The sequence below is a fragment of the Conger conger genome, chromosome 14, assembly GCF_963514075.1.
Source record: "Conger conger chromosome 14, fConCon1.1, whole genome shotgun sequence".
In the NCBI taxonomy this organism is placed as follows: Eukaryota; Metazoa; Chordata; class Actinopteri; order Anguilliformes; family Congridae; genus Conger; species Conger conger.
Genome location: NC_083773.1, coordinates 13339121 through 13366957, shown reverse-complemented (window position 1 = coordinate 13366957; position 27837 = coordinate 13339121). Strand labels below are relative to the sequence as shown.

At 42.6% G+C, this 27837-nt stretch overlaps 1 protein-coding gene across 1 annotated transcript; it reads left to right on the top strand.

Annotated features, from left to right (window-relative positions):
• The first annotated feature begins 252 nt into the window (after positions 1-252).
• On the top strand, positions 253-21625 carry nampt2 (nicotinamide phosphoribosyltransferase 2). Its single transcript, XM_061219651.1, has 11 exons — positions 253-388; positions 7989-8124; positions 11085-11188; positions 11482-11610; positions 11985-12143; positions 16635-16765; positions 17197-17422; positions 17769-17888; positions 18488-18628; positions 19568-19693; positions 20243-21625. The coding sequence occupies exons 1-11, from the start codon at positions 341-343 to the stop codon at positions 20411-20413; spliced, it is 1491 nt and encodes a 496-aa protein (XP_061075635.1). The 5' UTR covers positions 253-340; the 3' UTR covers positions 20414-21625.
• Positions 21626-27837: the final 6212 nt, after the last annotated feature.

Below are 27837 nucleotides of genomic sequence, written 5' to 3'. Positions count from 1 at the left end.
TGAAATGATGTACTCTAGTCTTAACCGCGAAGACGCATGTGACACTGGCTTCACAGGAATCGAAACTACCTGGACGGTCTCCACCCCTAATGTATTTTACTACGGCAGCAACGGCAAATCCCTCCCCCACTCCGCCCCTACTTTATGAATATGAACTGAACTAACCCCCCGCCCCTCCCCAGGCGAATACAACAGGGCGGTGCAAGGGATAGATACCGCCCAGATTGTGGGTTGATGGACACATTCTCCGCCCCTCAAATCACGTTTGCGATTCGAAACTATAAATATCAGAGCGGTAAACTGTATCTAGTGCTTGGAAAATTATCTGACAGTGACAGACATGGCAACGCAGGATTTTAATGTTTTGCTTGCGACAGATTCGTACAAGGTAAGATGTCGTACGTTTATCTAGCTATTGCTAGCTAGCATGTTGACGCAGACGAATGCGAACAGATCCGAATACTTTGGCTTTATGTGTTTCATTAGCCTCAAGTTAGATCAGTCAGTTACGCTAGATCGCTAATGTCAAGGCAAACCGTGAATGTCCGACGTCTTCCAAGGCAGCTAGATGGCTGCATAACTAACTAGAAAATGTGTTCTAGCTAGCTAATGTTTCGACTTTTTTTTCCCAATGATTAGGTGATTGCAACGTTAAGCTTGATGGGAGCTAGCTAGCCAACTTTAGCTATGCCAACTTGTCATTGAAAAGCAGGATTGTGGGTGGAGCTTCGTTACCTAATGTCATTTCCAAGAAACCGAAATTGAAATCTAGACAAGAGCTAACCTTGCATTGTTAGCTGTTTTAATGGGAGTTGCCTTTAAAATTGATAACGTATGGCAGCTAACTTAGCGAGTTGTTCAGGTTTTAGCTAGTCATGAACTTATTTTAACTAACGTTAGCTAGCTAGTTATGTTGATAATTCATAATGAACGGCACTAGTGTTTCATAAAACTGACATTACTCAGTTGGCTAATATTGTCTACCTAAAAGTGACTTCAACAAAGAAATGAGAACAGACGCGACGTTACTTGGGTGCTAAGTTGGCTAGCTAAGTAACTTGGCTAGGTCAATTTAAGTTGGATAGCAAACATTAGCTAGCTAAGATATATCCAAGTTGCCACTGTCCCGTGTAGCTAACGTTGGCTAAGCTGACTTGCTAGCGCAGTCACTCGCGAAATTGTCTCACATAATAGCTAACGGTAACGTACCTTAGGGACAACACAAATGCTGCCGTCGACTAAGATTCGCATGTTTATGAAAGTAACACAGATAAATACGATTTTGAATGCATTAATTAGCAACTGTAGTTAGTTATGAATGTAATGCTGAGGATGAATGGGCCAGATAGCTGACGTAAGGTTGCCTGTCCTCAGACTTCGCGTCACGACGTTCATATTCCAGTGCCGTACAAATGATAGTAGCATTCAGTATCGATTGCTCCCGTTGAAACATAACTCATAGCTGTCATGAAGGTTACTTATAAACGGAAGATGTCAGACGTGATCTTTATCGCACTCAAACGGCAAAGGACTATTCCCCTTCATGGCGGTGAATGCCCATAGCACGTAGTTCACGTAACTTAGTTGAATTGCCACAAACCATGTCTACAGTATTCTCTAACTTGCCTCAAGTGTCCAATTTAGCTTTATCGTTTCATATTTTTCTGTCGTTCTAATTCCACCCTAATTTAATTCCCCAGTGAGGATATCGCATTCTACCCTTCACTAAAATCATAGCGAACATTAGGTCCTATATAATAAAAGTGGGGGGTGTTAGTATAAGTAATGTATTCGTGAAATGTTGAAGCAAGAACTGTGTCTGGCTCCTGGCCTCCTTATTGATAGATACTGCAATAGATGAGACCTTTGTACGCACTCACCCCCAACACATGGACAGCACATGCTTAAATTACAAAATTTAAGAATCCAGGAATAAGCTTTGTCCAACACTGATGAGATGGCATAAGGCAATGCTAAACATACAGTCTTTGTTCTCTTAATTCCCTTGACCACTTAGCTCCGTTACTTAAAACCACTACAACTCTTATGAATACATAAGGTGATGTAAGCTGGTGGAATGGTTAAGATTCATTGCTCTATGATCTTGGTTCTTGGCAAACAATGCCTTTTTTCACTAGTTTTGCACATTTTGGAAGGTGGTTGTTAATAACTTTTTTAACTGGTTGTTGTTTTTGTCGTTAATTAACCGATAGATGATTGGGCAGTTGAAGTTATTATTGTCATTATTACATTTCATTATTGGCATCTGGCAGACGCTCTTATCCAGAGCGACGTACAGTTGATTAGACTAAGCAGGAGGCAATCCTACCCTGGAGCAATGCAGGGTTAAGGGCCTTGCTCAAGGGCCCAATGGCTGTGCGGATCTTATTGTGGCTACATTGAACCACTGACCTTGCATGTCCCAGTCATGTACCTTAACCACTATGCTACATGCCGCCCACATTATTGTTTATTAGATGGCAAGGCAACATTAATTAGCCCACACAGTCTTGGGCTAATTAAACTGGCATAAAGTTTTTGCTAGAAAGATATTGCCATTTACTTGCCTATTGAAAATGAAAACTCTTTGGGAAATAACAGGGCTGCTACAATCTATTTTGTTCTTCAACATGCCTTGAACTGCAAAAATCTAAGTGAATGTTTTCTGTCATTGGAGCCAGGATACCTTCCCTTCATCCCTTTTCTTTCACTGCATGTGATGAAAAGTTAGTTCTACTTCTTTACTGGGAAGAGTGATGTGTATGTCACATTTATTCCTTTAACTAGTATTTATCCCCATTTTTAAAATTTCAGAGTGCCTAAGCTGCCTCTTGTAGGTCTATCCCTACAATGCAGCATTCTTCATCGATGTAGCACACATCTCCTCTACCTCTGTATTCTGCCTGCCCAGTGTGTGTATGAAAGTACATTCTTTACACTGCCTGCTCTGTGTGTTATGAAAGTACATTCTTTACACTGCCTGCTCTGTGTGTTATGAAAGTACACTCTTTACTCTGCCTGCTCTGTGTGTTATGAAAGTACATTCTTTACACTGCCTGCTCAGTCTGTTATGAAAGTACACACTGTACTCTTCCTGCTCAGTGCATTGCTTTGCTGAAAACCAAATGAACAGACGAGTCACCTGTAGTGGTGAAAACCCTGCTCACAGAAAGCACTTCCGGGGAGTTCTGCGCCACTCAACCAGTTCAACCAGTCAAGATTAGATCTTGATGGACGGGTACACGTTCATTGTTAAATAGTTTGAATATGGATGTTTTGCCCATGAATGTTGTAAAACATACAATTCTCACTGTAAATCTGTTATGCCATGGTACATGATCTGTCATGGTGCAGAATAAAATATCAGAGGATTTACTTTGTAACAGATGGCTGAAGGCTGTGTAAGAAACCCCCCAAATACACCAAAAGGCAGAAGTATCCGAGAGGTGAAGGAAACGCGTGTAGTCTGACCGATGCTACTGGAACAGGGTTAATTTAATTTTGTAAAAATTGTGTAAAATGCCCTACAGCTGCATTTGAGCCTTTACTTTGGACTGGATCCCAATTGTTGAAAAAAAAAAAAAAAACCATGAAGGCCTTTGAGTGTCCTAACATGTTGGTCATCAGATATGAATAACTTAGTATTTGATAAAGGCAGTGGTACAAAATGAAATCTTGCTACATTTCATAATGATTTCAGAATAAGCACAAAGGTTTGGGAACAGATTGTGTCTCCCAGGTGTGTACATGCGTGTTGGATTCAGTGTGTATTTCCAGTAAATGTAAACCCATTATTGCCTGCAGGATAGTAAAGAAGTAATCGCCTCAATGTTAAAATTGAATGGTATTCCTGCAGTAACCGTATGCATTCTGTATTCTGTAGCCTATGGAGCAATGCGTTGGTATGGATTGTAGACGATTATGAATTATTATGGACTCATAATTATAATTTTGTGTGATATGGAATGGGCAAATCTGTATTATATAATACCCATTGTAGGAAAGGGTCATAATTTGCCTAACCACGGGAGGTGATTCTAATTTGTTATTTGCAGATTGTATAGATATTTCACAGTTCTTGTACCAGGCATGTAGCCTTGCAACATCAGAAGCATCCTTAAATATTGTCTAATAAATACCGAATAAAGTGCTTCCTGAGTGTATATTTGCTTTCCCTCCATTGTTTTCCAATGTGGAAGGCCCAGTCCTATCCAGCAGCTCCCCAGAGGGAAAGGGACTCCTCCAGTCAGCATGCTGTCCTTTGTGGCCTGACTCTCAGTGAATGATTAGTGGCTTGGGGGAGGAGTGTATCTGCTGTATGAATGCGGTCCAGTTGCAGTGGTCCTGCAGGGAATGTAGAGGACACAGGAGTTACCCCAGATGCACTGGGCAGTTAAAAAGTTTCTCTTAAACCAAGCCTATAGGTCCTCACCAAGGGCGCTTCTAAAGTGGGGCAGGGCTGGCCCCTAAAATCTGATTGGCCACCCCAGTGTCACCCCGCACATAGTCCATCTGCATTTACCAAGATAGCGTTTTTACCAAAACACTGTCTTTCCCGTTTGGTGCCTTCCAAATTTGCATCAATTTTCTTATGTCGTTGTTCAGTTTGTGTTCTCTGTTCGTTCAGAAGAAAACTAACATGAAGTGACTGGATAAGTAACACGCTTCAGAGCTGGTGCGAATGGGATTTTGGACAAAGCAATGTGTATTATCATCATTGCAATTGATTTAATTAATCATTTTAATCATATGAAGTTAATTTGTTAGATATCCATGACCACAAATTCTTGAACAGGCTTAGTCACAGATAAATTGCAATAAATAATGCTCGATCTCATACTTCATGATAATACACATTCTAGCTTTGTCTAGAATCACATTCTCACCAGCTCTGATGCATGTGTTACTAAATGCAGTCACTTCATGTTATTTTTCTTTTCAGATTGAAACAATCCTGTAAATATTACATTATTACATTACATTACAGTAAATCCTCAAATTGTGTCCGGAATTCTATTTGAAGCCGGGCCTCGGATAATAGCCGGGGGCATGGCCGATTCGGACAAAAAGGCCGGCCCCCAAATACAAGCCGGGGTAATATTGCCTACAAGTAGGGCTATCAGTCCATGAGCACTAGAAGACATTGTTTCGATTTAACTCAATTAAATAAAAGAGCTCTTCTTAATATTTTATATTGTTGGTTGGTTTAATACTGTTGCCAATGAAAAGTCGTAGTCCTACACCATGGGTCTCCAACACGTTGCTCTCAAGCTACCAGTCGCTTGCCGCCCGCTTCTAAGTAGCTTGCCGAAGGCTGAAGCAGTATACATTTAAACACAATTGTTGCCGCAAGGCATTCCAGCCTACAAATTTAATAAAAAGTAAATCAGGCAAAATTAAAAATTAACTCAATTTAGGCTACTTGGCTACGCAATAAGGTTTCCATGGATTTACAGCACAGTGCACGTTCAATGAATGAATGAAAGCGGCTGAAATACCGACACTCTTTCAACTACATAAAACTTAACAGTGAACCATCAAATACCCCCCAGATTTCAGTACCCATCAGTGCCAACATTTAGCAATAGAATTAAACATTCCAAAAGTAAATTAAATCCCAAACCAAAGCGAAAATATTTTGATAGCCTACCGGTATGCTGCTCCAAACGAAACGCATGTCTCACAATAAAACGCACTTTAGGAAAAAAAGATCCTTAACTTGCTGTTATCTATGCTAATTTGTTATTGTTCATGAAGGCGTGTCTGGCAAGTTGTATTTTATGGATTCTGGACTTGTATACGATTTATTGTGTTTGAGAATATTTGCAATAAACTAAGTCTGTTAAGACTGACACTATGACTTACCAAACGGTGTTTCCTGATTAGCCTACACTAATTCATTTCTGAACGGTTACAGGAAGTGTTGAACAGTGTTGGCCCACTTTAAGTGTAGCCTTTTACTTTATTTCTAAGAATAGAATTCTACAACAGAAGCCTAATAATAAATAAAGGCCTGCCTCGAATACAAGCCTGCCCCAAATAAAGGCCTGTGCTTTGTGCAGCCTAAGTAAATAAAAGACCCCGGACACAATTTGAGGATTTACGGTACATGGCATTTAGCGAATGAGCGACGTACAACAAAGTGTATTGGTATTATGTTGGTGTACCATGGCAGGGATTGCTCTACACCTTGTAGTTTGTTCTGCAGAACACCATCCATGACTTTTATTTTTATTCTTGGTCCATAAACATCTAATTGTCTTAAGATAACAATATATGATGTCATGTATGATATACTATGTAATTCAGATTAGTCATAATTGATGCAATTCTTCAGAGGTTCTTCAGTTCTAAAACAGGCAGTGTGGCATGGAAAAGTCTCAGACCATTTCCATGTGCTTAGTTTGCATAATGCATATTTGTTTGTAAAAAAAGTAATCCTAGAACTGCCCCTGGTTAACACCCAAATGTGAGCATGCAAGAGAGGTAGCTGAAGCCACAGGCAATCTATTGAATTCCCTGTCTCTGATAATTTGGCCAAGCGTAATGCTGTGTCCTGCATCATGGATCATTTTCCCGGGAACGCAACCAGTAAGTTGTACACTTTTAATTTTTTTTACATTTTATTCTCCCTGTTAACCACAACGCATCATATTTCTGTAGTGCTTATCTTAAATTCAAGCTTGCTCACATTCTGTTTGCTGAAATGGGGTTTATTTTGTAGACTTGGGCCTTGCTTTTGTACGTGACATTGTACTGCGTCTTGTGTGCTGGACAGCAGCATGTTCAGAACAGCCAGTGTATTTAGCCTTCTTAAATGCTGTAATTTGATACGCCTACATATTGCCCTTGTGTTGTAACAGAGAGAGTCTGACCTGGGGGCCCCACAGACTGAGCTTTTACTTTTAATAAACCGCAAGCCCTCCAACTTAATTCTTGGGGAGGGGCCAATTCACCCACATGGAAAGATTCTGGCCTGTCATCTGTCCAGCCTTTGTGGCATTGCAATTTTTTATTGGTATGTGTGCTGTTTTGTCTGATTTCTGTAGTGCTATCTTTTCATAAACCATGGTATTACTCCAACATTCAGGCAGAGCTTTGTGGACAGTTTTGTGTGTATTACGAGCTCTGTAACACCCAAGTGCCAGGATTTTTAGGCCAGAGAAGGCTCATGCATTATGTGCACACAGCTGAAAGCAGGGGAGAAGACTCATGCTAACATGCTGGCCTGTTGACGGTCACATTCTCAGAATCCGGTTTTCAGAGCTTGCTCTTATTTTCCCCGGTTGCTATGGGTCCCTTCACGGCCTGTTGTTGATTTGATAAAGGCGAAGTCTAGCATTCTGCAGGCTCATTACCCTCGCAGACGGGGACACAGTCGTGCTGCGCCCTTCAGTGTTTGCGAAACGTGAAATGTTGTTGCGCAGAACACATGACTCCGCACACGACTGAAGGGTTCAAGAGGCCACAGGCGGCCACAGTGGATGTCTGTTTCCCTTTAATGCAAAGCAGATTATCGCACATTTCCAAATGCAAGGTAGTTGCTTGTTAATTATTACATTTCTGCTCCAGGAGAAGAAAGGAAGGTCTGTACTTGCGTATGCTGTGAGTGATATGTGTAGAAAACATCATGTGGGTCTGTAATCCCTGCACACATGGGAGAAGGGGAATAGCGTTGGCCAGTAAGCTGTTTATGCGCTAGTCTGTTAGGATTTATTTGTCCTCTAACAAACCGCACACTGAATATATTAACGGCACCTCCATGTGTCCAACATTAGAAGCAAATCAATAAACAAACAGCAAAGAAAAATCCATATTCAGCTTCATGCGAGTGGGTGTGTGGGTCATGTAAGGTAGGGATAAGTACTAAATGAGCCAGTGGCAACCTTGCTAGTTTTATTATACTATTTTTATAGCAATCCTGGGGCAGTGGAGCATGATGGCTTCCCTGTTCTGTGTACTGTATTCACCCCAGCCTCTCTCTTCAGATCACACACTACAAACAGTACCCACCCAACGTCGGCAAGGTGTACTCCTACTTCGAGTGTCGGCGCAGGAAGGAGAGCCAGTTCAGTGAAGTGGTGTTCTTCGGCCTGCAGTATCTTCTGAAGAAGTACCTGGCAGGTATGCTATCCCATCACAGACCTGTGGTGAATGGATCCCAATCCATCGATTATGGTCACACTATCCGAGCCAGTGATTAGTTGATATGACTTTCTCTATATTATCATTGGCCACTGAAATATGAACTGCTTCTTTCTACTGTAGGTTTGTGATTACTTTTTTTGGAAATGTCTAACTTAGAACTGAAGGTCAAATCCACAAAGGTTATTCCACAGTGTCTCTTGCATCACAGTGTTAAATTAATAATAATAATAGTAATAATAATAATAATAAATACTCCAAACATAAATGTATCTATAATGTTGATTGCAATTGTATGTTTTATGTATGTTAAATATAGGCTACTTTAACTTCAGTGAGATGGCTCCCATTAAGGCACTGTTCCAGTGCATGGCTGGGCTCTACGGTCCGGTATCAAATCCAGATCAGTGCCAATGTGGCTGACAGGCGTTCAATCGATCCCAAAGTGTTCAGTCAAGCTTGGTCAAGCAAGTTCATCAGAGCTGCTCATTAAATGTCTTCCTCTGACTCCTGTCTGTGAGCCCACCCTGATGGGAAGCAGCAGCTCACCTCACACCCGCTAGCCAGCCTGCTCCTGAATCTTTGCACAGAGCACTGTGGCATGAGCATCATCGGCCATTCCAAACTGGGGGAAAAAGCGGGAGTAACATGCTGGTTGAATGTGTCACTTGCCTGTTGTCTTTAGGCAACAACTTTATTCAGTCATTTAAATGTTTTTTAAAGTTCACCCAAACTGCCTGGGCGTGGTAATGAGAACCAGTTCATTGCTGTTTGTTAACACCGCTACCTCCAAGGGCGGCCTGTAGCGTAGTGGTTAAGGTAAATGACTGGGACGCGCAAGGCCAAAATAAGCCAAAATAAGATCCGCACAGCCGTTGGGCCCTTGAGCAAGGCCCTTAACCCTGCATTGCTCCAGGGGAGGATTGTCTCCTGCTTAGTCTAATCAACTAAGTCGCTCTGGATAAGAGCGTCTGCGAAATGCCAATAATTTAATAATTTAAATGATACGCGCTCATCTTGGCAGACTGAATTTTCACAGGCTAGAATTTTTGGCTAACTAGCTAGCCAAGTTAAGATAAAAGCACAAATATAACGTCCTAATGGAAGCAAATTAGCTAGCTAATGTTATAGATTACGTCACCTTATGAAAGCAAACTAGCTTGCACGATAGATGAATATAACAAGAAATAGTCTAATAGTCTTTAAAAGGCAGTCTAATTTAAGTGAACCTAATATTTACATTGCGATGCTGGCCTACAGGCAAGACAAGCTGTGTGGATAGGGCAGTGAGTATCCTTGTGTGACGTACTATGAGGAGAGCATTCTCAACCAGTTGAAAATAGGACGATACATTTAAAATGCCTACTTCTCTGAAACTAAACAACAGACACATTTAATACTTTCATTGTGTTTATTCAATGGCATTTTATGTAAATGGTATATAAAAACCTAGAAAGTGTGACCAACCACCATGTTATTCCTTTAAAATGGATTGGATTGTTGCAATGCAAACCACAATATTCCCATTCCGTCCCCTGCAGTGACCTACTGATCATGTGACTACTGCAAAAAAATAATTGTTCGAGGCTCCCACAGGTCTTTGTACACACTGCAAGTGCTTGACTTTGAATGTGGAACATTCAAGGTTGTGCGAGTGTGCATTTTGCTTGTGTTTGATTTAAAAAATAAAATAATAGTAATTTATAATAAAGAAATAAATTCTTGATTTTATTATTTTTTTGTTTTTTTTTGTTTTCTGTGGCAATTTTATTTCCATATGGTGTCAGGGTGGGTTATTATACGGTCATTCATTTAGAAATGAAGTTTGCTGAATATTGCCCTTGCAGGTCCTTGGCAAGTGAATGACTAGCTGTATTCGCTGGGAGAACCCTACACAGCCCGTAAAAACGCCTCTCCTTTCGCACATAACGGCCAGGCCCTGACCCCATCCTTTCCTCTGTGTGAAAGTGTGTGTGTATCTGGCACTGACTCCAGACGTGTGGAATGTGGGCACGCTGACTTCATCCACACCCGCGCCTGCCTCTGATCTGTGGCACAGCTGGCTCCGAGGGGGTTTGAGGGTTCTGGCCCACTGCCCTTTGATTGGCTGATTACCCTCCGGCCCGTGGGGATGACCTTTTACGGCCCTGGTCCGCAGCACTGCTGCCTGCTTCTCTGGTCTGCAGCCAGCGTTTCATGTGCTGGGCTGCACACCAGAGCCTGGCCTTCTTGTCTGCACAGGCTACATACAGCAAACCACTCCCGTGTTGATTTACCGTTAACAGGCGGGAGGATGGATGTTTGACTGCATTAGCATTCCTAATGGCTACCGTTCAACTAAGGTATGTGCGTGTGTGCATGTGAGAGATAATGTAAGCTACTATCTGCAGATCAGTACCCATTGATTTTTATCTGTATCTACCAATGACAGCCAATATGATGATTCATACACAAGAGGCAATGCATTGAATGTGCTACTGATTTTTTTTTTTTTTTTTTTTTTTTTTTTTTTTTTACATTAAGTGAAAATGTCACGCTTGAAATATCCCATTTATAGTCATCTGAACCTCATTTATTTTTCATATCAATTTTCACAACCAACCATAGACCTGGACGAAAGCTATACAGAGACTGTAGGTATCTAGACTCATGTTCTTCGCTTAATAATAAACAAGTAAACATTTATTTCCTTTTTTAAAAAACCTTTCCTTCTCAGGTTGATGACTTTGCTCATCTCTGGCCCACATTAATGTGTAAACTTGGTTGGTTTTTGCTTTTGAGCGCTAATGTAGAAGAGGATAGTGTTAGTATTGGCGAGTACAACCAATAAAGTATTGGTTTTTGATGCTGATACTGATACTAATTTCCATATTGTTCATCCCTGGTTTCTGATGCTTTGCTAAAATGTCTGTCCTGCTGTCTCCATATCACAACCCTAGGGCCAGTCATCACAGAGGAGAAGATTCAGGAGGCCAAACTCTTCTTCCAGCAGCACTTCAGACAGACTGTGTTTGATGAGGAGGGATGGAGAAAAATACTGGAGGTAAGCCTTCTGAATTCCTCAAAATTAAAGCTGTCCATTTATGTTCTACTAAAAGACGTAATGCTATGTGCTGAGCGCAAATCCTTTTTTTCCCATTGTTGATATTGAGAGAAATGATCCTTCTAAGGTGGCTTATATTTGACTTGTATCAGACACTGATCTGCCAGTTTTATGAAAGGGCAGTTGAGATTTAGGCAGGGGGGGGGGGGGAGTCTGCAGGGAGATTTTGGAAGTTAAAACAAGAAAAAAAGAAGAAAAACCTGGCTGACTGTGGATTCCCTGCTTGTCTTTAGAAGTACGACGGTCGACTTCCCATCCGGATCAAAGCGGTTCCAGAAGGAAAGATTATTCCCAGGGGAAATGTTCTCTTCACAGTGGAAAACACGGACCCAGATTTCTTCTGGCTCACAAACTACATTGAGGTGAACTTCTTTTGAAGGCCTGTCCAAGGTGTATCATTTTTTTCAAACTGTCATCATTTTGATGTAATATGCGGAAAATACAGGCTGCAGAAGGTACTGTCTGGGGCACTACGGCAGACCCGCTTAGGGACAATGTAGAACACTCATGCCTGGATGTGTATAGCTCTATGCAGGCAGGGAGGGCGTAGAACACGGTTATATAGAGGGTGTGTAACATTTAGGCTGAGAGGGTTTTGACATTGTTTTATGGTGGGTATATAACATCGAGGCAGAGCGGGTGTAGAACGCCGTTTTATTGAGGGTATATAACATTGAGGCAGGGATGGTGTAGAGCGCATTAGTTTGCCTTAAGTGTGACTTATTTCTTACCTCAGACCATGCTGGTCCAGATGTGGTATCCCATCACCGTGGCGACCATCTCTCGGGAGTTCAAAAAGATTCTGGCCAAGCACCTGAAGGCCACGTCCGGCAGCCTGGAGGGGCTGGAGTTCAAGCTGCACGACTTCGGCTACAGAGGCGTTTCCTCACAGGAGGTAGGAGCGGGCCCTGTGCCCCTTTCCCCCAGGCCCTGTGCCCCCAGCCTCTGTGGTCTCTGTGACAGCCAGACACTCCCTCCAGCTAAACGCTTTGTGTATAAAATCAAACTCTTTCCTCGCATAATTGACCACAGTCAATACTTTCCCATGGAACGTAATTTCTGTGAAATGAATCCATTGTTATTTTTTATTTATCACCTATTAATTTTTGGGTGAACACTTATTGATTTAAATGCAAGACTGCATTTAAATGGACAGATTTGATTTGTGAATAGAATTGACCAGCAGGTATCAGGAATGATCTAATTTACAGTTCCTTTCCAGGCTCATAACCGGTCTGCGTGAAATTATTTTGCTAATTCGCGATTTTCATTTCTGTTGGTATTTTTCGGGCCTAATCAAATGTAATGGCATTGGTGTCGATATTGCCATCTGTGCGCACTTAATCATTATCTGAGTCAAACAAATATAGTATTTTTATCTTGTTGATATACCTTGGGTAAATTCTCTCAGGAGGCAGTGATGCTGCACTATTTAACAAATTAATGATCTTTTTGAACAACTCATCTAGTCTGAGACATTCAGGGTAAAGGTCTTGATTAGGTAAACGTTTCGCATTTAGATAGCGCCTTTATCCAAAGCCCTGGACAATTGATGCTTCTAATTCACCCGTTCGTACACACCGAAAGAGCGCCGTCATTTACGCAGACACGGGCATTTCCAGTGCCCACAGATACGAGGAGCACGCAGGTATTGCCTGTTAATCCTGTTTCAAGTGTTGCAGGGTGGGGCTTTTTCCCTTGGTAGTGAATGGCGTGGATGGGAAGCCTGTAGCTACCGCAGGGTTTGTGAATGGGGAAAAGGTCAGAGCCGCCCCCTGAGACTGCTGTTCACCAGTCAGCCTGGAGCATTCTGACGAGTGGCCGGGCGGGGCTGTCCTTGAAGTACCTTCGGTTCACAACAGCGCTGAGTTCACCACCTTCAGACCGGCTGACCCACTCGCAGCGCTCCACTGCAGCGTGCACGCAGCCCCCATGTAGGAGTAAAGGCTTTCTTTAGTGTCGTAGGTTTGCCTTGTGGTTGACGTCACTGGATTAATGAAGTGGGTGGGAGATTTATTGCCTTCAGCTGGCTGCCGCCTGCATTGGCTGGCTAAGGGGGTGCTGTTATCGCATGGCCTTTCAATGGAAAAGCCCTTAAGTCGTAATTGCCGATGCTTTGATCCTCTACGGCCGTAGCCCGGTGTGAACTGTAGTGATTCGGTAGCCTGTAATCGATTTGCAAGCTTTGATTTGGCACACATTTGTGCGCGTGTGGGTGCCCACGCGCTAGTTTGTACATGCACATGGTATGTCAGTACAAGGTATGGCGTTAGTTTATTCCCAGTGATGGAGGCATAGATTATTCTTTGTTTATAAAGCCTGCCCAATTTTCGTTGAGGCCTATTATCCAGAAACATCTGTGACGGTGCTGGTCTCATCTCTAGCAATGAAATTCTCAGAAACAGTTCTTGGGCTGTGTCAAATACATTGACTACCTTCAGTACTTACTTTGCCGTGTTAATGCAATCTGTGTTTATCCTATCAGCGGAGTTTGTACATGCAAGTTACACGATCTCTGGGAAAAGCAGGTTTGAGTTGTACTCTAAATATTAAAATGGAGACCTGCGGTTTCCATTAACATTCCCGTAATTCACTTTGAAAGTGGGTGGCAGTGGTGGAGTATAGTAATGATAACAGCCTTGTATGAAGAGCTGGGCTGTCCTTGGGCAGTGCTGGTTTTGAGTCTTTCAACTCGGGCCATTTAATAAACATTTTGCTTGTGCATAAATATAAAGGACTGGGAATTTCAGTGTCCTATGGCACATTGACGAACACAACTTTAATGTCTTGCTGTAATAGGTATTGTGTTATGCACTTGCACATGTGCATGAGAGTAGTTTGGTTTTTGTATTAATATGAGCCTGACTCATTGAGCTATGAGATAACATGTGAATGTAGATTTTAGTTTGTGACAATCTTGTGTTGAGGGCTGGAGCGTGTAGTTGCGTACTGTCAGTGGACCATGTTTCACTTAAGAGCACATGCCAGCACAGTAGCCCGAGGTGCTCCTGCATCTCGCATCAGGGGAATGGGGAGAGATGGGAAGGGGGAGCGTTTGAGTGAGCGAGAGTGGGCACAGGGTTTTAAGGTGAATAATGGACGAGAATTCTCTCTCCTCTCCCTCAGTCCGTTGAGTGACTCATGCGTTTGGATCTCCTGCTGTGATTAATTACTTTGCACTGAGGCCGGGGAGCTTATTCCTCTGCTCGGCTCAGGCGGGAGAGCTGAACGCAGAGACGGCGGCTGTGTCTGTCTTACCGTGCCGGTGCAGGTAGGGCTAGTCTAACGGCTGGGACCCTGCGCACAGGCCAAGCGCTGGTCGTGCAGTCTAATGGGCAAGGCCACGCTTGCCTGCTGTGACTTTATCTCGCGCTGGACTAGCTTGATTAAGCTCATTGCGTAAGCTGGGGCGGCGCGGGTCCTGGCTGTGATGTCGCAGAGAGCGCTCTGCGTTCGTCAGGGGGTTCTGGGGAGCAGGAAATTGGTTGTGTTTAACTGTGAGTGGCTGCTGCAGTGGGGTACACACACGCGCGTCATACAGCTTGTGCTGCCAAAGGGCAAGGGCCACTTTGTTATCCGGAAGGCTATTTCTGTGCATTCTCAGCGTGTCAGCCCTGAAGGCTTAATAATGACCTTTACAAATCTTCCACTCTTTATGGGAAACTTGATCTGCGGTTTAATGAGGAACAAACTTCCTCCGCCCGTCACTGACACAGTCGGTGACATGCCCCAATTGCTTTTACATTGTGTGGACCTTTTTCTTTATTTCTTTTTGGTGAGCTGTTTTGGATTTTTTCACATAATAAACAGCAATTACCGGGGGCAGAGGAACAAGGTGGAGACCATACAGACTACATCATAAAGTCTGACTGTGCTCTGTGCTATTCAACACTTCGCATTTTTTTATCTGATTTGTGTAGGTCACTAGCATCTGTCTCATCTTGAAAGCCATTTGGTTTACCCTTTGGTGATGAATGTCACAGGGATCTTGCGTGTACAACCTCATATTTATGCCGGAGTCAAATGGGAAATGGTGAAGGACAGCAATATAGTTTCTGGAGACTGCTCAATTAAAAAACAGAAAATATAAATAAAAAGAATAAAATAAATAGCAAACAACAAAGAAAGTCTTCACTTTGTTTTTTAAACACATTGGAACCTTACTGTAGGGTGGCAATCATTTGCTATTACCCCCAAAAAAATTTTTTGAGGAGAATAATATTTTGACTAATATGTACACAACAACGTCACCTGACCCACCACAGAAATGGCAACTGTGCAGTGTAATCTTTCCAAATCTCCAAAGTGAAAATGTCAAAGGTGTGGTAAACCCACTTTACATAATTACTAGACTCTGCCCTAACCTGCAGAATTCTTGGAAGTCAAACCTAGCAAAAAGACTCCTTAATAAAAGGCATGTGTCTAGGCCTGAAACCGAGTGCAAGTCTGGTGTTCTCCAAGCGAAAACAGCTCCAGGATTGTGACTGGTATTGCACAAATGGCGAAGTATTCCAACAGAAAATGTGCATGACCCATTAGCGGAGTGCTTACAACGTGTGTGAATGTACTCAGCACATGCTATTGGCAAATTGTCATCTGGCATTTCCATTCTAATGCACCCAAAGCACTGACATTCACCCTGTGTACAGATTTTTAAATCAATCAAAATGGTGAGCTAAAATAATTGGGGGACAAAAATATTTTCAGACGTGCCTGAACTGAACCGTGCCATTCGTGTGTACTCTCGTAATTGTACACAAATATGTCTTAAACACAAAACCGTCTTGACCGCAAAAAAGGTGTTACTTGGAGTCAGTGGTACCGTTTTGGATTCGGAGTGTCACTAGTTGTAATTAAAGTAATTTTTAAGCATTAAACAAATCCGCACCTAAATATTCAGGGTTTTCCCCACATTGACTGAAGTGTTGCTTTTTTAAACTTCCTTTTGGAAAATTTCCACACTGAATCAGTGAGTGTGCTGAGCTGATTGTAAATGTAAATTAATAGACTGACTGAATGGCCCTACAACAGGTGAGGTTCTTCTCTTGCAGCATTGTGTTCAGGACAGATCTGATGTTGGAGGGGTGCTATGACTCTGACCCTTGACTGAAGCTCATGTCTCTTGCTGTTTCGAGGGGTGCTGTGACAGAAGCTCATGTCTCTTGCTGTTTGGAGGGGTGCTGTGACTGACTGAAGCTCATGTGTCCTGCTGTTTGGAGGGGTGCTGTGACTGAAGCTCATGTGTCCTGCTGTTTGGAGGGGTGCTGTGACTGAAGCTCATGTGTCCTGTTTGGAGGGGTGCTGTGACTGACAGAAGCTCATGTGTCCTGCTGTTTGGAGGGGTGCTGTGACTGACTGAAGCTCATGTGTCTCTTGCTGTTTGCAGTCTGCTGCGCTGGGCGGGGCAGCCCACCTGGTGAACTTCTGCAGCACAGACACGGTGGCGGGCCTCCTGATGGCCCAGCGATACTACAGCTGTCCCATGGCCGGGTTCTCCATCCCCGCTGCAGAGCACAGGTGAGCTGGACCGGCCCGAAACTCTGCTTCCTCATACTCACCTTTATATAACTCAAACGCTGTCCTTCCTCTCTCACAGATACACCGAACCGAGTTCTGACTCGAACACTATTCTTTCTTTATCACTTAACACATTGAACAGAGTTGCAGCTCAAACACTGTCCTTTCTCTCTCAGTAACACACTGAACTGTGTGATGAACTCGGTATCACTCACACACTGAGCTTTGAGTTGAACTCAGTATCACTAACTCTCTGAGCTGTTCACTGATCACTAACTCACTGAGCTCCGTTTGGGAGTGTGAGTGTTCCAGCTCACGCACTGTCCTTTCTGTGTCAGTAATGCACTGTGAGTTATAATAGCTCAAACACCACCTTTCACACACGCACTGAGCTGAGAGTTGTGACTCCTCTCTGGTGTTGTCTGGTGCAGCACGATCATCTCCTGGGGCCGCAGCCGGGAGAAGGAGGCGTTTGAGAGCCTGCTGGACCAGTTCCCCTCCGGGCCGGTGTCCGTGGTGAGCGACAGCTACGACATCTTCAAGGCCTGCAAGAACATCTGGGGTGACAAGCTGAAGGAGCGCGTGATGGAGCGCAGCCAGGACTCCACCCTGGTGATCCGGCCCGACTCCGGAGACCCTGCGGAGACCGTCATCGAGGTGAGCCCCCCCCCCCCCCCCCAGCTCTCTGCGCCTGGTCCCCCGGTCTTCACTTTCCCCTTATTTAGGAATTGCTCATTTTCTGCTTATTTGATGCAAAGTAAGCTTCTTCAAAAATACATTTTAATGTAAAATTTAGAAATTATTTGTTCATCACCATACACCTTTGTCCTCGCTTCCAAAAGGAAATGCTGAACAGGTGGGGAAACAGTTTCCCACTGCACTACACTCACAAATGACCAGCCCACGTTTGCACTGAGCATGTGCAGTTACTGTTGGAATCTTAACGTACGTTGATATCTCTTATCTCTCCTGTCGCGCCGCCTGACTGCCTGGCTCGTTGCAGGTGATAAAGATTTTGGAGGACTGCTTCGGGAGCTCGGTGAACTCCGCCGGGTACAAGCTGCTGCCGTCCTACCTGCGCATCATCCAGGGAGACGGGATCGACCTGCAGTCCGTGGAGGAGGTGAGCGTAGGATGGAGGACTGTCACACGCATGCTGTTTCTATTCTATTTGAATGGGACTCGAGAATGTTTTCCGACTTTGTAACAAGTGAGGCATTTTGCCCCCAAAATAATTTTTTTGACTAATTGATTCGTAAGGTAGGCAAACAAGACATCTTAACAGCAACCTTAAGCAAACGAAACGTGTATGATCAGATTTGATTGTAAGCTGTGCGTATTTAATGTTTCCAATGTTTTTGGAATACATTTTTTTTTTTTTTTGTAGCCATGAGAATTCTTGCTATAGCTTTGAAAGTTTATAGTATTTCAATAAAACTATTAAAAATCAAAGAATAAAAATACTAATCTAATGATAAAGATGAAGATAAAACAAAGTCCCGCAGTGAATAAACTAAATAAATGAAAAGTATTTATTAATACATTTCCATTTTGAATTAGTTTGGGGGGGGGTAGGTCTCGAGGCATCGAGCACGCTCTCTGATATGACTTAATAATCTCGCTGACTGCATTATAATGTGCGCATCGTGCTGACTCCTCTTCCCTCCTTGCCAGAGGACATTGCTGTGGAGGTGATTGATGGTTTTCCTCTCTCCCGCTCAGATTCTGATGAAGCTGCGTGATGAAGGCTGGAGTGCGGAGAACTTGTTCTTCGGCTGCGGCAGTGCCCTGCTGCAGAAGCTCAACAGAGACACCCTGCACTGCGCCTTCAAGTGCAGCTATGTGGAGTCCAACGGCAAGGGGGTATGTGCATCTACCCCCCTCTACTCTTTAACACTTCTCCCTGCCCTTAAACCCCAATAGCTCAGACCCTAACGGGCTGCGTGCTCGGTTGTTAATTATGACTACTGCGACTGTGAGCTTTTAATTGTCTCTCGTCGTTGTTGCGGTTAATTGGGACCTTTTTGCAAACCCTGCGGTAAAAAAATGCTGGGGCTACAATGAATCATTTGAACCTCATTTGAATATTCATGGTGAGCCCCTCTAAAGGGAATTTTTGGTTGCTAATTTTCATACCTGACTGAAATAAGTACCATTCATTTTCCTCACCTATTTCTCATTCAATTGGTGTACATGAAGGAGATGCTTGATCTTTATTAAGTTATGTTTGTTTTTGTTTTTTCATGTTTTATAGAACTAAAAAAGTATTTTTGTGAGATTCAGGAAGTGATTCATTAAAAATGTAAGAACAAGCCTCGTCACAAATCTTCTTTAAGGGGAAAACATTGAAATTGAAGCTGAAAGGTATACAAGATGTGCTAATAGATGTTTTAATATTTCCTAGAAATGAGTGAATGTGCACTCATAAATTATTATCACAAGGTTATTTTCATTTTGTGTAGTCCTGTATTCTATACACTATAGGGGAAGCTATATAAATAGTGCTTTTAATCTGACATTTCCCTTTCAGAATGCTTAGCGTGGGTCCTAGAGTGATAAAGAATTTAACATGCTTGCCTGGCTTTGTGGTTTTAAATGATATAGATGTGTGGATATATAGATATGAGCTGAAGAAGGGTTTCTAGTGTGCTGGTTGCCTGTGTAATGGTTCCTCTGTGACCACAAAGAAAATGAATGCAGTGGAGATTGCTTTGATGTGATTCAAACTGGCCGTCCTGGCTCAGCTCTGCTTAACCTACAAAGCCGGCCTTCAACCATTTTGTGTCTCCTCCGTTTGTGTAGATGGATGTGTACAAACAGCCCGTCACGGACCCGTCGAAGGGTTCAAAGCGGGGGCGCCTGTCTCTGAGGAGGAACTCTGATGGATTCATAGAGACAGTGGAACGAGGGGTGGGCAAGCCCGAGGAGGTAAGCTCTCAGAGGAGGATTTAGGGGAGGTCCTGCTCCACAAGATGGACGGAATCGGCTAGGCTTAGTGTCAGCAGGGAGCCCATGCTATGATTGCCTGCCCACTACTCACTGACAACCTTGTTACCCACCCTGTTTCCTCAAGCTGATGTTGTATTTATTAATTTACTTATTTACCCCCCTCTCTACTCTTTAAACCTTCTCTGCCCTTAAACCCCAATAGCTCAGACCATAACGGGCTGCGAGAAGCGTGCTCGGTTGTTGACAAAATGCATCTGTGAGCTTTTAATTGTCTCGTCATTGCAGTTAATTGGGACTCTTTTTTTACCATTTAATACTGATGTATCTATCTAGCTACATGTATATTTGTTTGTGCTTATTATGTTTTCATGTGTGCATGATGATAACTAGCATAATTGTGCTCCCGATCACAACGCTCTTTGCTCAATGCTGTCCACCGGAGCATGGAAGAGCACTGAAAGCCCTACAGGCTGGGGTGGGTACTGCAGTTCTTCAGTCTGAATGGGAATGGTTGCTCTCTCCTCCCAGGACCTGCTGGTGACTGTGTTTGAGAACGGCTCCATCCTGCAGGAGTACACACTGGAGGAGATCCGCAAGAACGCCAGACTGCAGGAGGAGGACCTCCGCCCCTCCCAGCACAACCAGGACAGCCCCAGGGCGGAGGTGCACCAAAAACACATCATGAACGGAGTGCACTAACCGCAAGGACTCACAGCAACGCTGCCCATGGTGGACCAATCCGCAGCCTTTGCTTCAGCCTCACAAAGCCCGGCCCCGCCCCCACACTAATTTATTAAGGCCTTAAAACTGGCTGTCCAGTGTAAATCTGTTTAGAATGAATAGGGTGGATGTGGGATATTGAGTGTCCATTGGGCAATGGTAGTGCTAGAGGTGGTGGTGTCCAGTGTAGTGTGTTTTTCTTTGTTTCCAGTGGGCAGAGGTGAAGTTCATTGGTTGTGGTTCTGAACTCTGAACTCGGCTAAATCTGCAGCCAAACATGGCTGTTTATCTTTTGACATCACCGGGGCTTATTTAGTTATTTAGGAACTGCCTTAAAAAGGGTGGGAATGCATACCCATCAAGCTCCCTGTCCCACCAGCACTGCCAGTCCATCAAACAAATGGGCATTATCTGCGATTATGTCAGAGTTTAGTGAAGTCCCTGGTTCCTCCTTGTGTCATATCTAGACTGTTATCCCCACTAGACTGATAACACCAGCACATAGATTTTGTCAAGTATTCACAAGTGAAACTGCAGGTTCCCCAGCCGGTCAAGTATGGGTGAATTTTTGCATCTGCATCCCTGCACTGAAAACTGACTGAATTGCAAGTTAATTTGAGCCTATTGGTGCCTTTTGATCTGACCATTGCCTCAGACAAGAATATTAACAGTGGTTGACACACTGTTTTTGTGCTTATTAAAAATACAACCCTAAGGTATTGTTTTATTTGTGCTTTTTATTATGTTTAACCATTCTGTATGTTCTGATTTTAATTCTAATTCTAATCACTCTGGTTGCGAATGTAATACTTATTTTTAGTTTATTTTAAGTGTTACATTTGATACTTTGGCAAATTTGCAGACTGCTGCCAGTGTATTTTTCATACCCTGTTTTGCAGTATGATGAAACCTGCTTTGATGCAAAAAGACTTATCTTCAATATACAGTATAAATGAAGCATTGGACAGGAAGCAATTAAGCCTACCTCTTTTTCTATTCTACCTACGTAATGCTGTTAATATAATACCAATAATACACAGGCAAAAATGTCGTATATTATACTATTGTGTAAATATTTAAAATGTAATCATTTTTAGCATGCCAGTGGCAGAACGTTTGTCCGTTTTGTTTTAAGGAAAAAGTGATATTTTGTATGACCACAAAATAAAGAGATCTTCAACTGAAAGTTAATTAATTCACTTTTGCCTTAGTATTATTATTTGTCAAAGTGGACCTCAGGCTCTAAGATATATCCCTATTTCTATTGCAATTATTATTTTGTGTTTTAAGTAGAAATCTAACTGGAGCATCACCTTAATACGCTCTGAAATGTATTTTGAAAATGATTCGATCATGACAGAATGCTTCCGAATTAAAAGGCTGATGGCTTAAAAATAGCCTGGGGTGCGCATTTGGCGTGATCCACCCTCAGTGTACCCTGGACACTTAATTGAGTATAAATAGAAAGTGCCCTTTAGGTTAACCCATCAACAGTCCATAGCTGTCATAGCTGAGGGAGCATGGGGAGACAACCGAAGTTCAAGTGTCAAGCTGGACACTGCTTAAAGGAGACTGTGCTGTATACATATACAGTGAGCTCCGTAAGTCTTTGGGACAAATACAATTTTTCTTTATTTGACATCACAATATTCGATTTGTAATCATACAATTCACATGTGGTTGAAATGCAGGTATTACTAAAAGTTTTTTGTGCGCAAGAAAACATCAGCGCATCCTTTACAGAAGTATTTTTTCGGAAGGCGTGACATATAAATGATCAACCTGTGAATCCACCTCCCCATCCGCCACGTATGTAACTGACATGTCTTCGAACTGACGTTTGAAGTAGCAAGGCATTAGACATTCCATTTGCCTAATTCACGTTTTCTCGACGAAAAGGAAAAGGTTTGTTGCCAGATTGGCTGTTTATGTCTGGTTACTCTCGATTTTAAAAGGGGGCGGTAAGACATTCACCGGTGGAGACACCCTCTTCGGATTTGCTCTGTACTCGTAGATTGTAGCCTTTGATTTCTGATTTGGTAAAATAATCCGTAGAAGTCTGGCATAGGCGAAGACGTAATTTCCAAGAAATGAGTGTCATTTCGGAGAATGGGAATGCTTGTCACTTTTTATTCTGAAATTTCTCAATAAGTGTGTCCAAATTCATTTTAGCATATAACGAAAGCCTAAGAAATTAACTTTCAGTAACCTTATTTTGATGAAACGATATGGACTGCCAAATACTAGTTGTGCACTTCTGGCGGGGTTAGATCTTTTATGTTATTATGTTGATTTAACAGGAGGAATATTGAGCAAACGAGTTTAATTCAATAGAAATGTCAAAATGTTACATTTCCTGTATGCACATGAATGGTTAAAATCATGGCTATGTTGTAGACTTACAGACATGGGCTGCAATGCCGGATTTTTACCTTGAGGGAAGAACGCAAGATGTCGGTTACTGCGGGCTACCAATATTCAGTTACACTAACTTTGAAATCAAGCTATCCGTTCCCGAATTATAATTAATTAGCTAGTTTTAAAGGTAGTCTGTAATATGTAATCTTTTGATTACCTTCAGCCTATAATTACATTTTCTTTTTATAGCTGGCAACGACATCAATGAAAAATATTTTATTAAGATTTTGAATTTATATTTTCCTTGGCAAGGAAGTGAGACGTTTCTGCATTAATGGCATTTGAATTTTGTGAGAAATGCATTGAATCAGAGCTTTCATCTCCCAGGGCACCTTGGGGCATTTCTAGCACGCTGACATTAGGCCTACTATAAAAAAAGAGTTGCGTCATACCCAAGGCCCTGTCTGGTCCTGTTCACAGATATTAAGGTTAAAGGGACCCGCATGTGCACGTATCATTCTTCTTTCCTCTTGATGAGCTCTAAATTTTATTGACTTTGTGTCCAGATTTCAGCAAAGAGGGTGCCTTGATACTCGGAGCATTACTGAGGCAATACATCAATCATACTTGCTGAGCCAGCTTTCACACACACACACACACACACACACACACACACACACACACACACACACACACACACACTGTAAAAGGCAGAGTGGTAGACAGACCGTAAAGTGTGTCTCCTGGGAGTCGTCACTGAGAATCCAGATTTATTCCTGACTCTGAAAGAATGGCAGCGATGTGGATATTGCGTACAATTACATCGGCAATGCTGCTGTGGGTGCCTGCTCATTTCGCAGTTGCAGACGAATTCCTCATTGATCGGAATTTCCATGAGCGGAAGTCGCACAAGACGGCCAATAAAAACGTAATACTCCAGCTTTGTGCTGTGAAGCTACAACCTGTATATTTCTCTCTGTCTGTCAGAAGTCTTCGTTGTAGTAGGATGCAGGAAACACCAGGCTCGCTCCCCATCTCTCCTGCTCGTCTGCAGAGTTGCAGTAGGTACAGTACATGTTGAGTAATGAGATAGAGCCCCCTGCTGGTGTGCTTTCCCACGTCAGTGACAGGCCGCTTCTTGAGACTAGTGCCAGAGGGGTCCCCACATCTAACCTTGAGCCAGCGCTAACATAAGCGATGAGACAGGGACTGAAGCCTGCATTATTCTTTCAGGGGCCCCAGAATTTGTGGCTACTCCCCTGCCTTGAGCCCACAATTCTTAATGTCTAAACCCTCACACACACTTCATTACAGTGCAGTGAAAAAGTATTTCCCCCTTCCAGATTTCCACAATTATTACATATTTGTCATACTGAGTGGCTTCCGATCTTTAGACAAAATGTAATATATGACAAGGGGACCTGTGTAAATACAAAACCATTTTTTAAAATTATTTCATTTATTTAATTAAAGGTTATCAAACACCCATATCACCCTGTGAAAGAGTATTTGCTCCCTTAAATGTAATAGCGGGTTGCACCACCTTTAGCAGCAAAAATTTAAACTGAACACTTCCTATAATTTCATATCAGTTTTTCCCATGCTGTGGAGGAATGTCTTTGCAGAACAGATTTAATTCAGACAAATTGGTAGGTTTTCAAGCATAAACTTCTCATTTCAAGTCCTGCCACAGCATCTCTATTGGGCTCAAGTCAGGACTAGTCTACTCCAAAGCCATTTCTAAGGCTCTGTGAGAGCCATTATCTACACTGAAGAAAGTGAAAATCCCCAGCCAATGCACTTCTCAATGGATGAGTGAATACCGCTTGTTCTAATCTAGGAAGTATTTTATTTGCTTCCCTTGTGTATTGTAGCAGTGGGAAAACAATTTCCAGCCCAACCATAGTGCGCTATATGCAGCTAATATTCAACACACCCAATGTAAAAGGAACCCCAAAATGCTCTGTTTCACCTGAATTTACCCTGACCCCAAGTGTGTGCAATAGGCCTACACATAAGAGCTTTCAGTGGCCCTGTGGCTAAATGGGGTCCAATTGGCAAGGCGCGTGTGCGCACATGCATGTTTGTGTGTGTGTGTGTGTGTGTGTCTGTGTATTACCACTATTACTACTCCAACCTCCAAATTCCAACTACTACCCCACCCCCTCCCAGTCTGCAATGCTTAGGACCAGGGAAGAAGGGATTGACATTCGCTCAGAAGCACACAAACTCCAGTGGTCACTGGAGGCATTGCAGTTTATTAAGCCTCTGGTACCAAAAGGTTAATTTATCCATTGAAGTCCATTCAAAATTGAATTTAGCCTGGTGAAATTAAGCTATTTTGGCCAGTACTTTTAAATTCTAAAAGTTCTTCAGACTGAACTAATTACTCTCCAGGAACCTTTTTTTTTCTGAGCCGCATAGAATATTCCTATTCATCCCTTTCATGTTTAGGTACCCAGTGTGCATGCTCTGCTGCCAAAATAGCCCTGTAGTCAAACATGGCAGCCTCTGTGAACCAGCCACATGTGCCATTGAGCAGCTCCCAGAGGAATCTGTGCAACTGCTGAACGCTTGTGAGTGCATCGATTGTCTAACACAGGGTAGAAAAATAATGTGCCAATTCATTAACTGCAGCTTCAGAGATTAAATTAGCTTTGCAAGGGCCATGGCACAGTTCTCAAGTAAACAGTCTGCTCTGGGAGACTGTGCCAATGGTGCAAGAAGTCCCCCATTTATCTTCTATCATGAGCTAATTGGTCAGCAGCTGTCCCTTGTGTGATCAAAACTGTGTGCTGAGGCTCTGTGGACATGCAATAAATTCCATCCGCCATGACGGTATCCCATCTCCATCATGTTGGAAGCTGTTGTGTGTCTTGTGGCTTCTCACACTATGTTTGTGTCAGTCAGACTACTGAGAGCCAGTACTGTTTGTAGTAGCCTACAACTCATCTGTTCTGTCAAAGAAAACCCCAACTGCATGTCATGGACTTATAAATACCTTTGAAAACTGGTATTCCCATCTGTGATTACGGTGACTATGTTGCCAACTGACCTTAAATGACATCCTCAATTTTTTCTTTGTTTTTTTTTTCTAGTTAAGCATTGAGTTAAGCAATCAATTTTCTGCCCCTAGTTTCAGAATTGCAGCTATTTTCTCTGTCGTCACTTCATTATTGTCCTATTAAAGGCATTAGCATGTCTGATTTGTGAGTGCACCCAAATGAGTCCCACTTTATTACCCAGGTGCTTAATCCGTGGGCCTTAGCCCACGGGAATTCTTTAATGCTTGGAGTGCTAAATGCTTCTGATTCATGGCTCTGTTTTGTTACCTCCATAGGCAGTTTGCTACAGAGAAGAGCTGCTTCTGTTAGTCATACACAATGTGGTGTAAGAACTATGTGAAGGCAGACTCAAACAATCAGCTTGTGCAGGGAGAAACCAGCAGAGGGCGCTGAATGCTATGCCACAACTGAATAGAAGGAGCACACTTTTGCCCCCAACAAGTACTGACTGTTAACTTCAGTTAACTTCAATGATTGATTCTCACTTTTTTACATTCAGGACATACCATTTCACGTTCAAGTCTTCAGATATCAATGCAGTTGCTTTGTTCTAATACAGCATGGCGATTGAAGGTTGATCAAAACAGCCCGTTTTGAATAGCAGTGACATGTTGTTTTCTGAAAATATGTAAATAAATAACCCCAATCTGAATATCACCACAAATGTGACTTTTGGCAGGGTCTGTTTATGTGACGGTTGGGTTGCAGTCCTTGGCCATAGACATCTTTGCTGCAACCTCTTTGATTATTTTAATACCAGCAACATTTGAGACATTTGGACTTAATGGACACTTCAAAAGTTCAAAACAGGGAATTATCTGAATTCCTTGTGTGCTTTTCAAGTGATCATTTAAAAAGCATTCAGTCCTTTCACAGTGTAAATAATCTAAGATCCAATCATCCAAGACAAGCCACTCCACTATTCCCGCTGACTTCAGCTCTAACACCTGTTGCAATGAAAAGATTTGAACAGCCAGTACTTTCACCTATGCCAAACAAAGTTCAGGGCCTAGTTGACTCCTCGCAGTTTGCTTAAAGGAAACATCAATGCGTTGATAGTGCTGTCAGGGACCTGTTGCACCAGGTCTAATCTCACCTTTAGATGCCAGAGTCCAATGTCAGAATGGATGATGTATTGTTAAGGGATAGACTTCAGTTGGTCTGATATAAAGGTCTGTGTAGCACCTTGGCCACGGTTTAACCATGGTTCAGTCCTCTCCACCATTTCCTTTATGCATTACATACGGGACTGTGGGAGTTATTTTCCTTAAAGGGTTTTCATTCAGATGACACCAATTCTGGATTCATCAAAATCAGAATATCTACCCCAGTCCACAGTGGACTGGTTTGAGCAGTGGTAAAAATGTCTTGATCTCATTTATAGATTTATAGATTTCAGAAGGGCATATAACACCCTACGGGACTTAACATTTGACAAATAAATAATACGGCAGTGGAGCAGTAGAGATACCTGGGGACTGTAATGATACTCAAGTGATATTTAGGGTTAACTGTGAAGGTGTTAACTCCAATGGATAACAGATTCAGGTTTTACTTCATATGGAATTCTGTGACAGCCAAGTGGCTGTCTTCTGTCCCTGTAAAATACTTACACAAATAAAAGAAAAAGTTAATTCAGCTTTTATTGATTTCCGTTTCTGTGTTACAGGCCTGTTTTGAAAAATGGTCCATCTTTCTTTAATGTTTTTGGTGCCAAGGAATCTGAATGCCCCATAAATAGCTGGCAGCCATGAACTGCACATATAAGCACTGCTATACAATGATCATGTCTAGCCCATGGGCACTCCACCAACATTTTTCTCAATATGTCTAATTGACAGCAGTGTCAGAACATATTGGCAGAACAATTGCTTATTTTGAAATGATAAATGGATATATATGACCTTGTGATGATCTTGGCATGACTACAGTGATGTATGACACAGAATAGCCTACATGTATCGGGGAAATCCGCAGTCT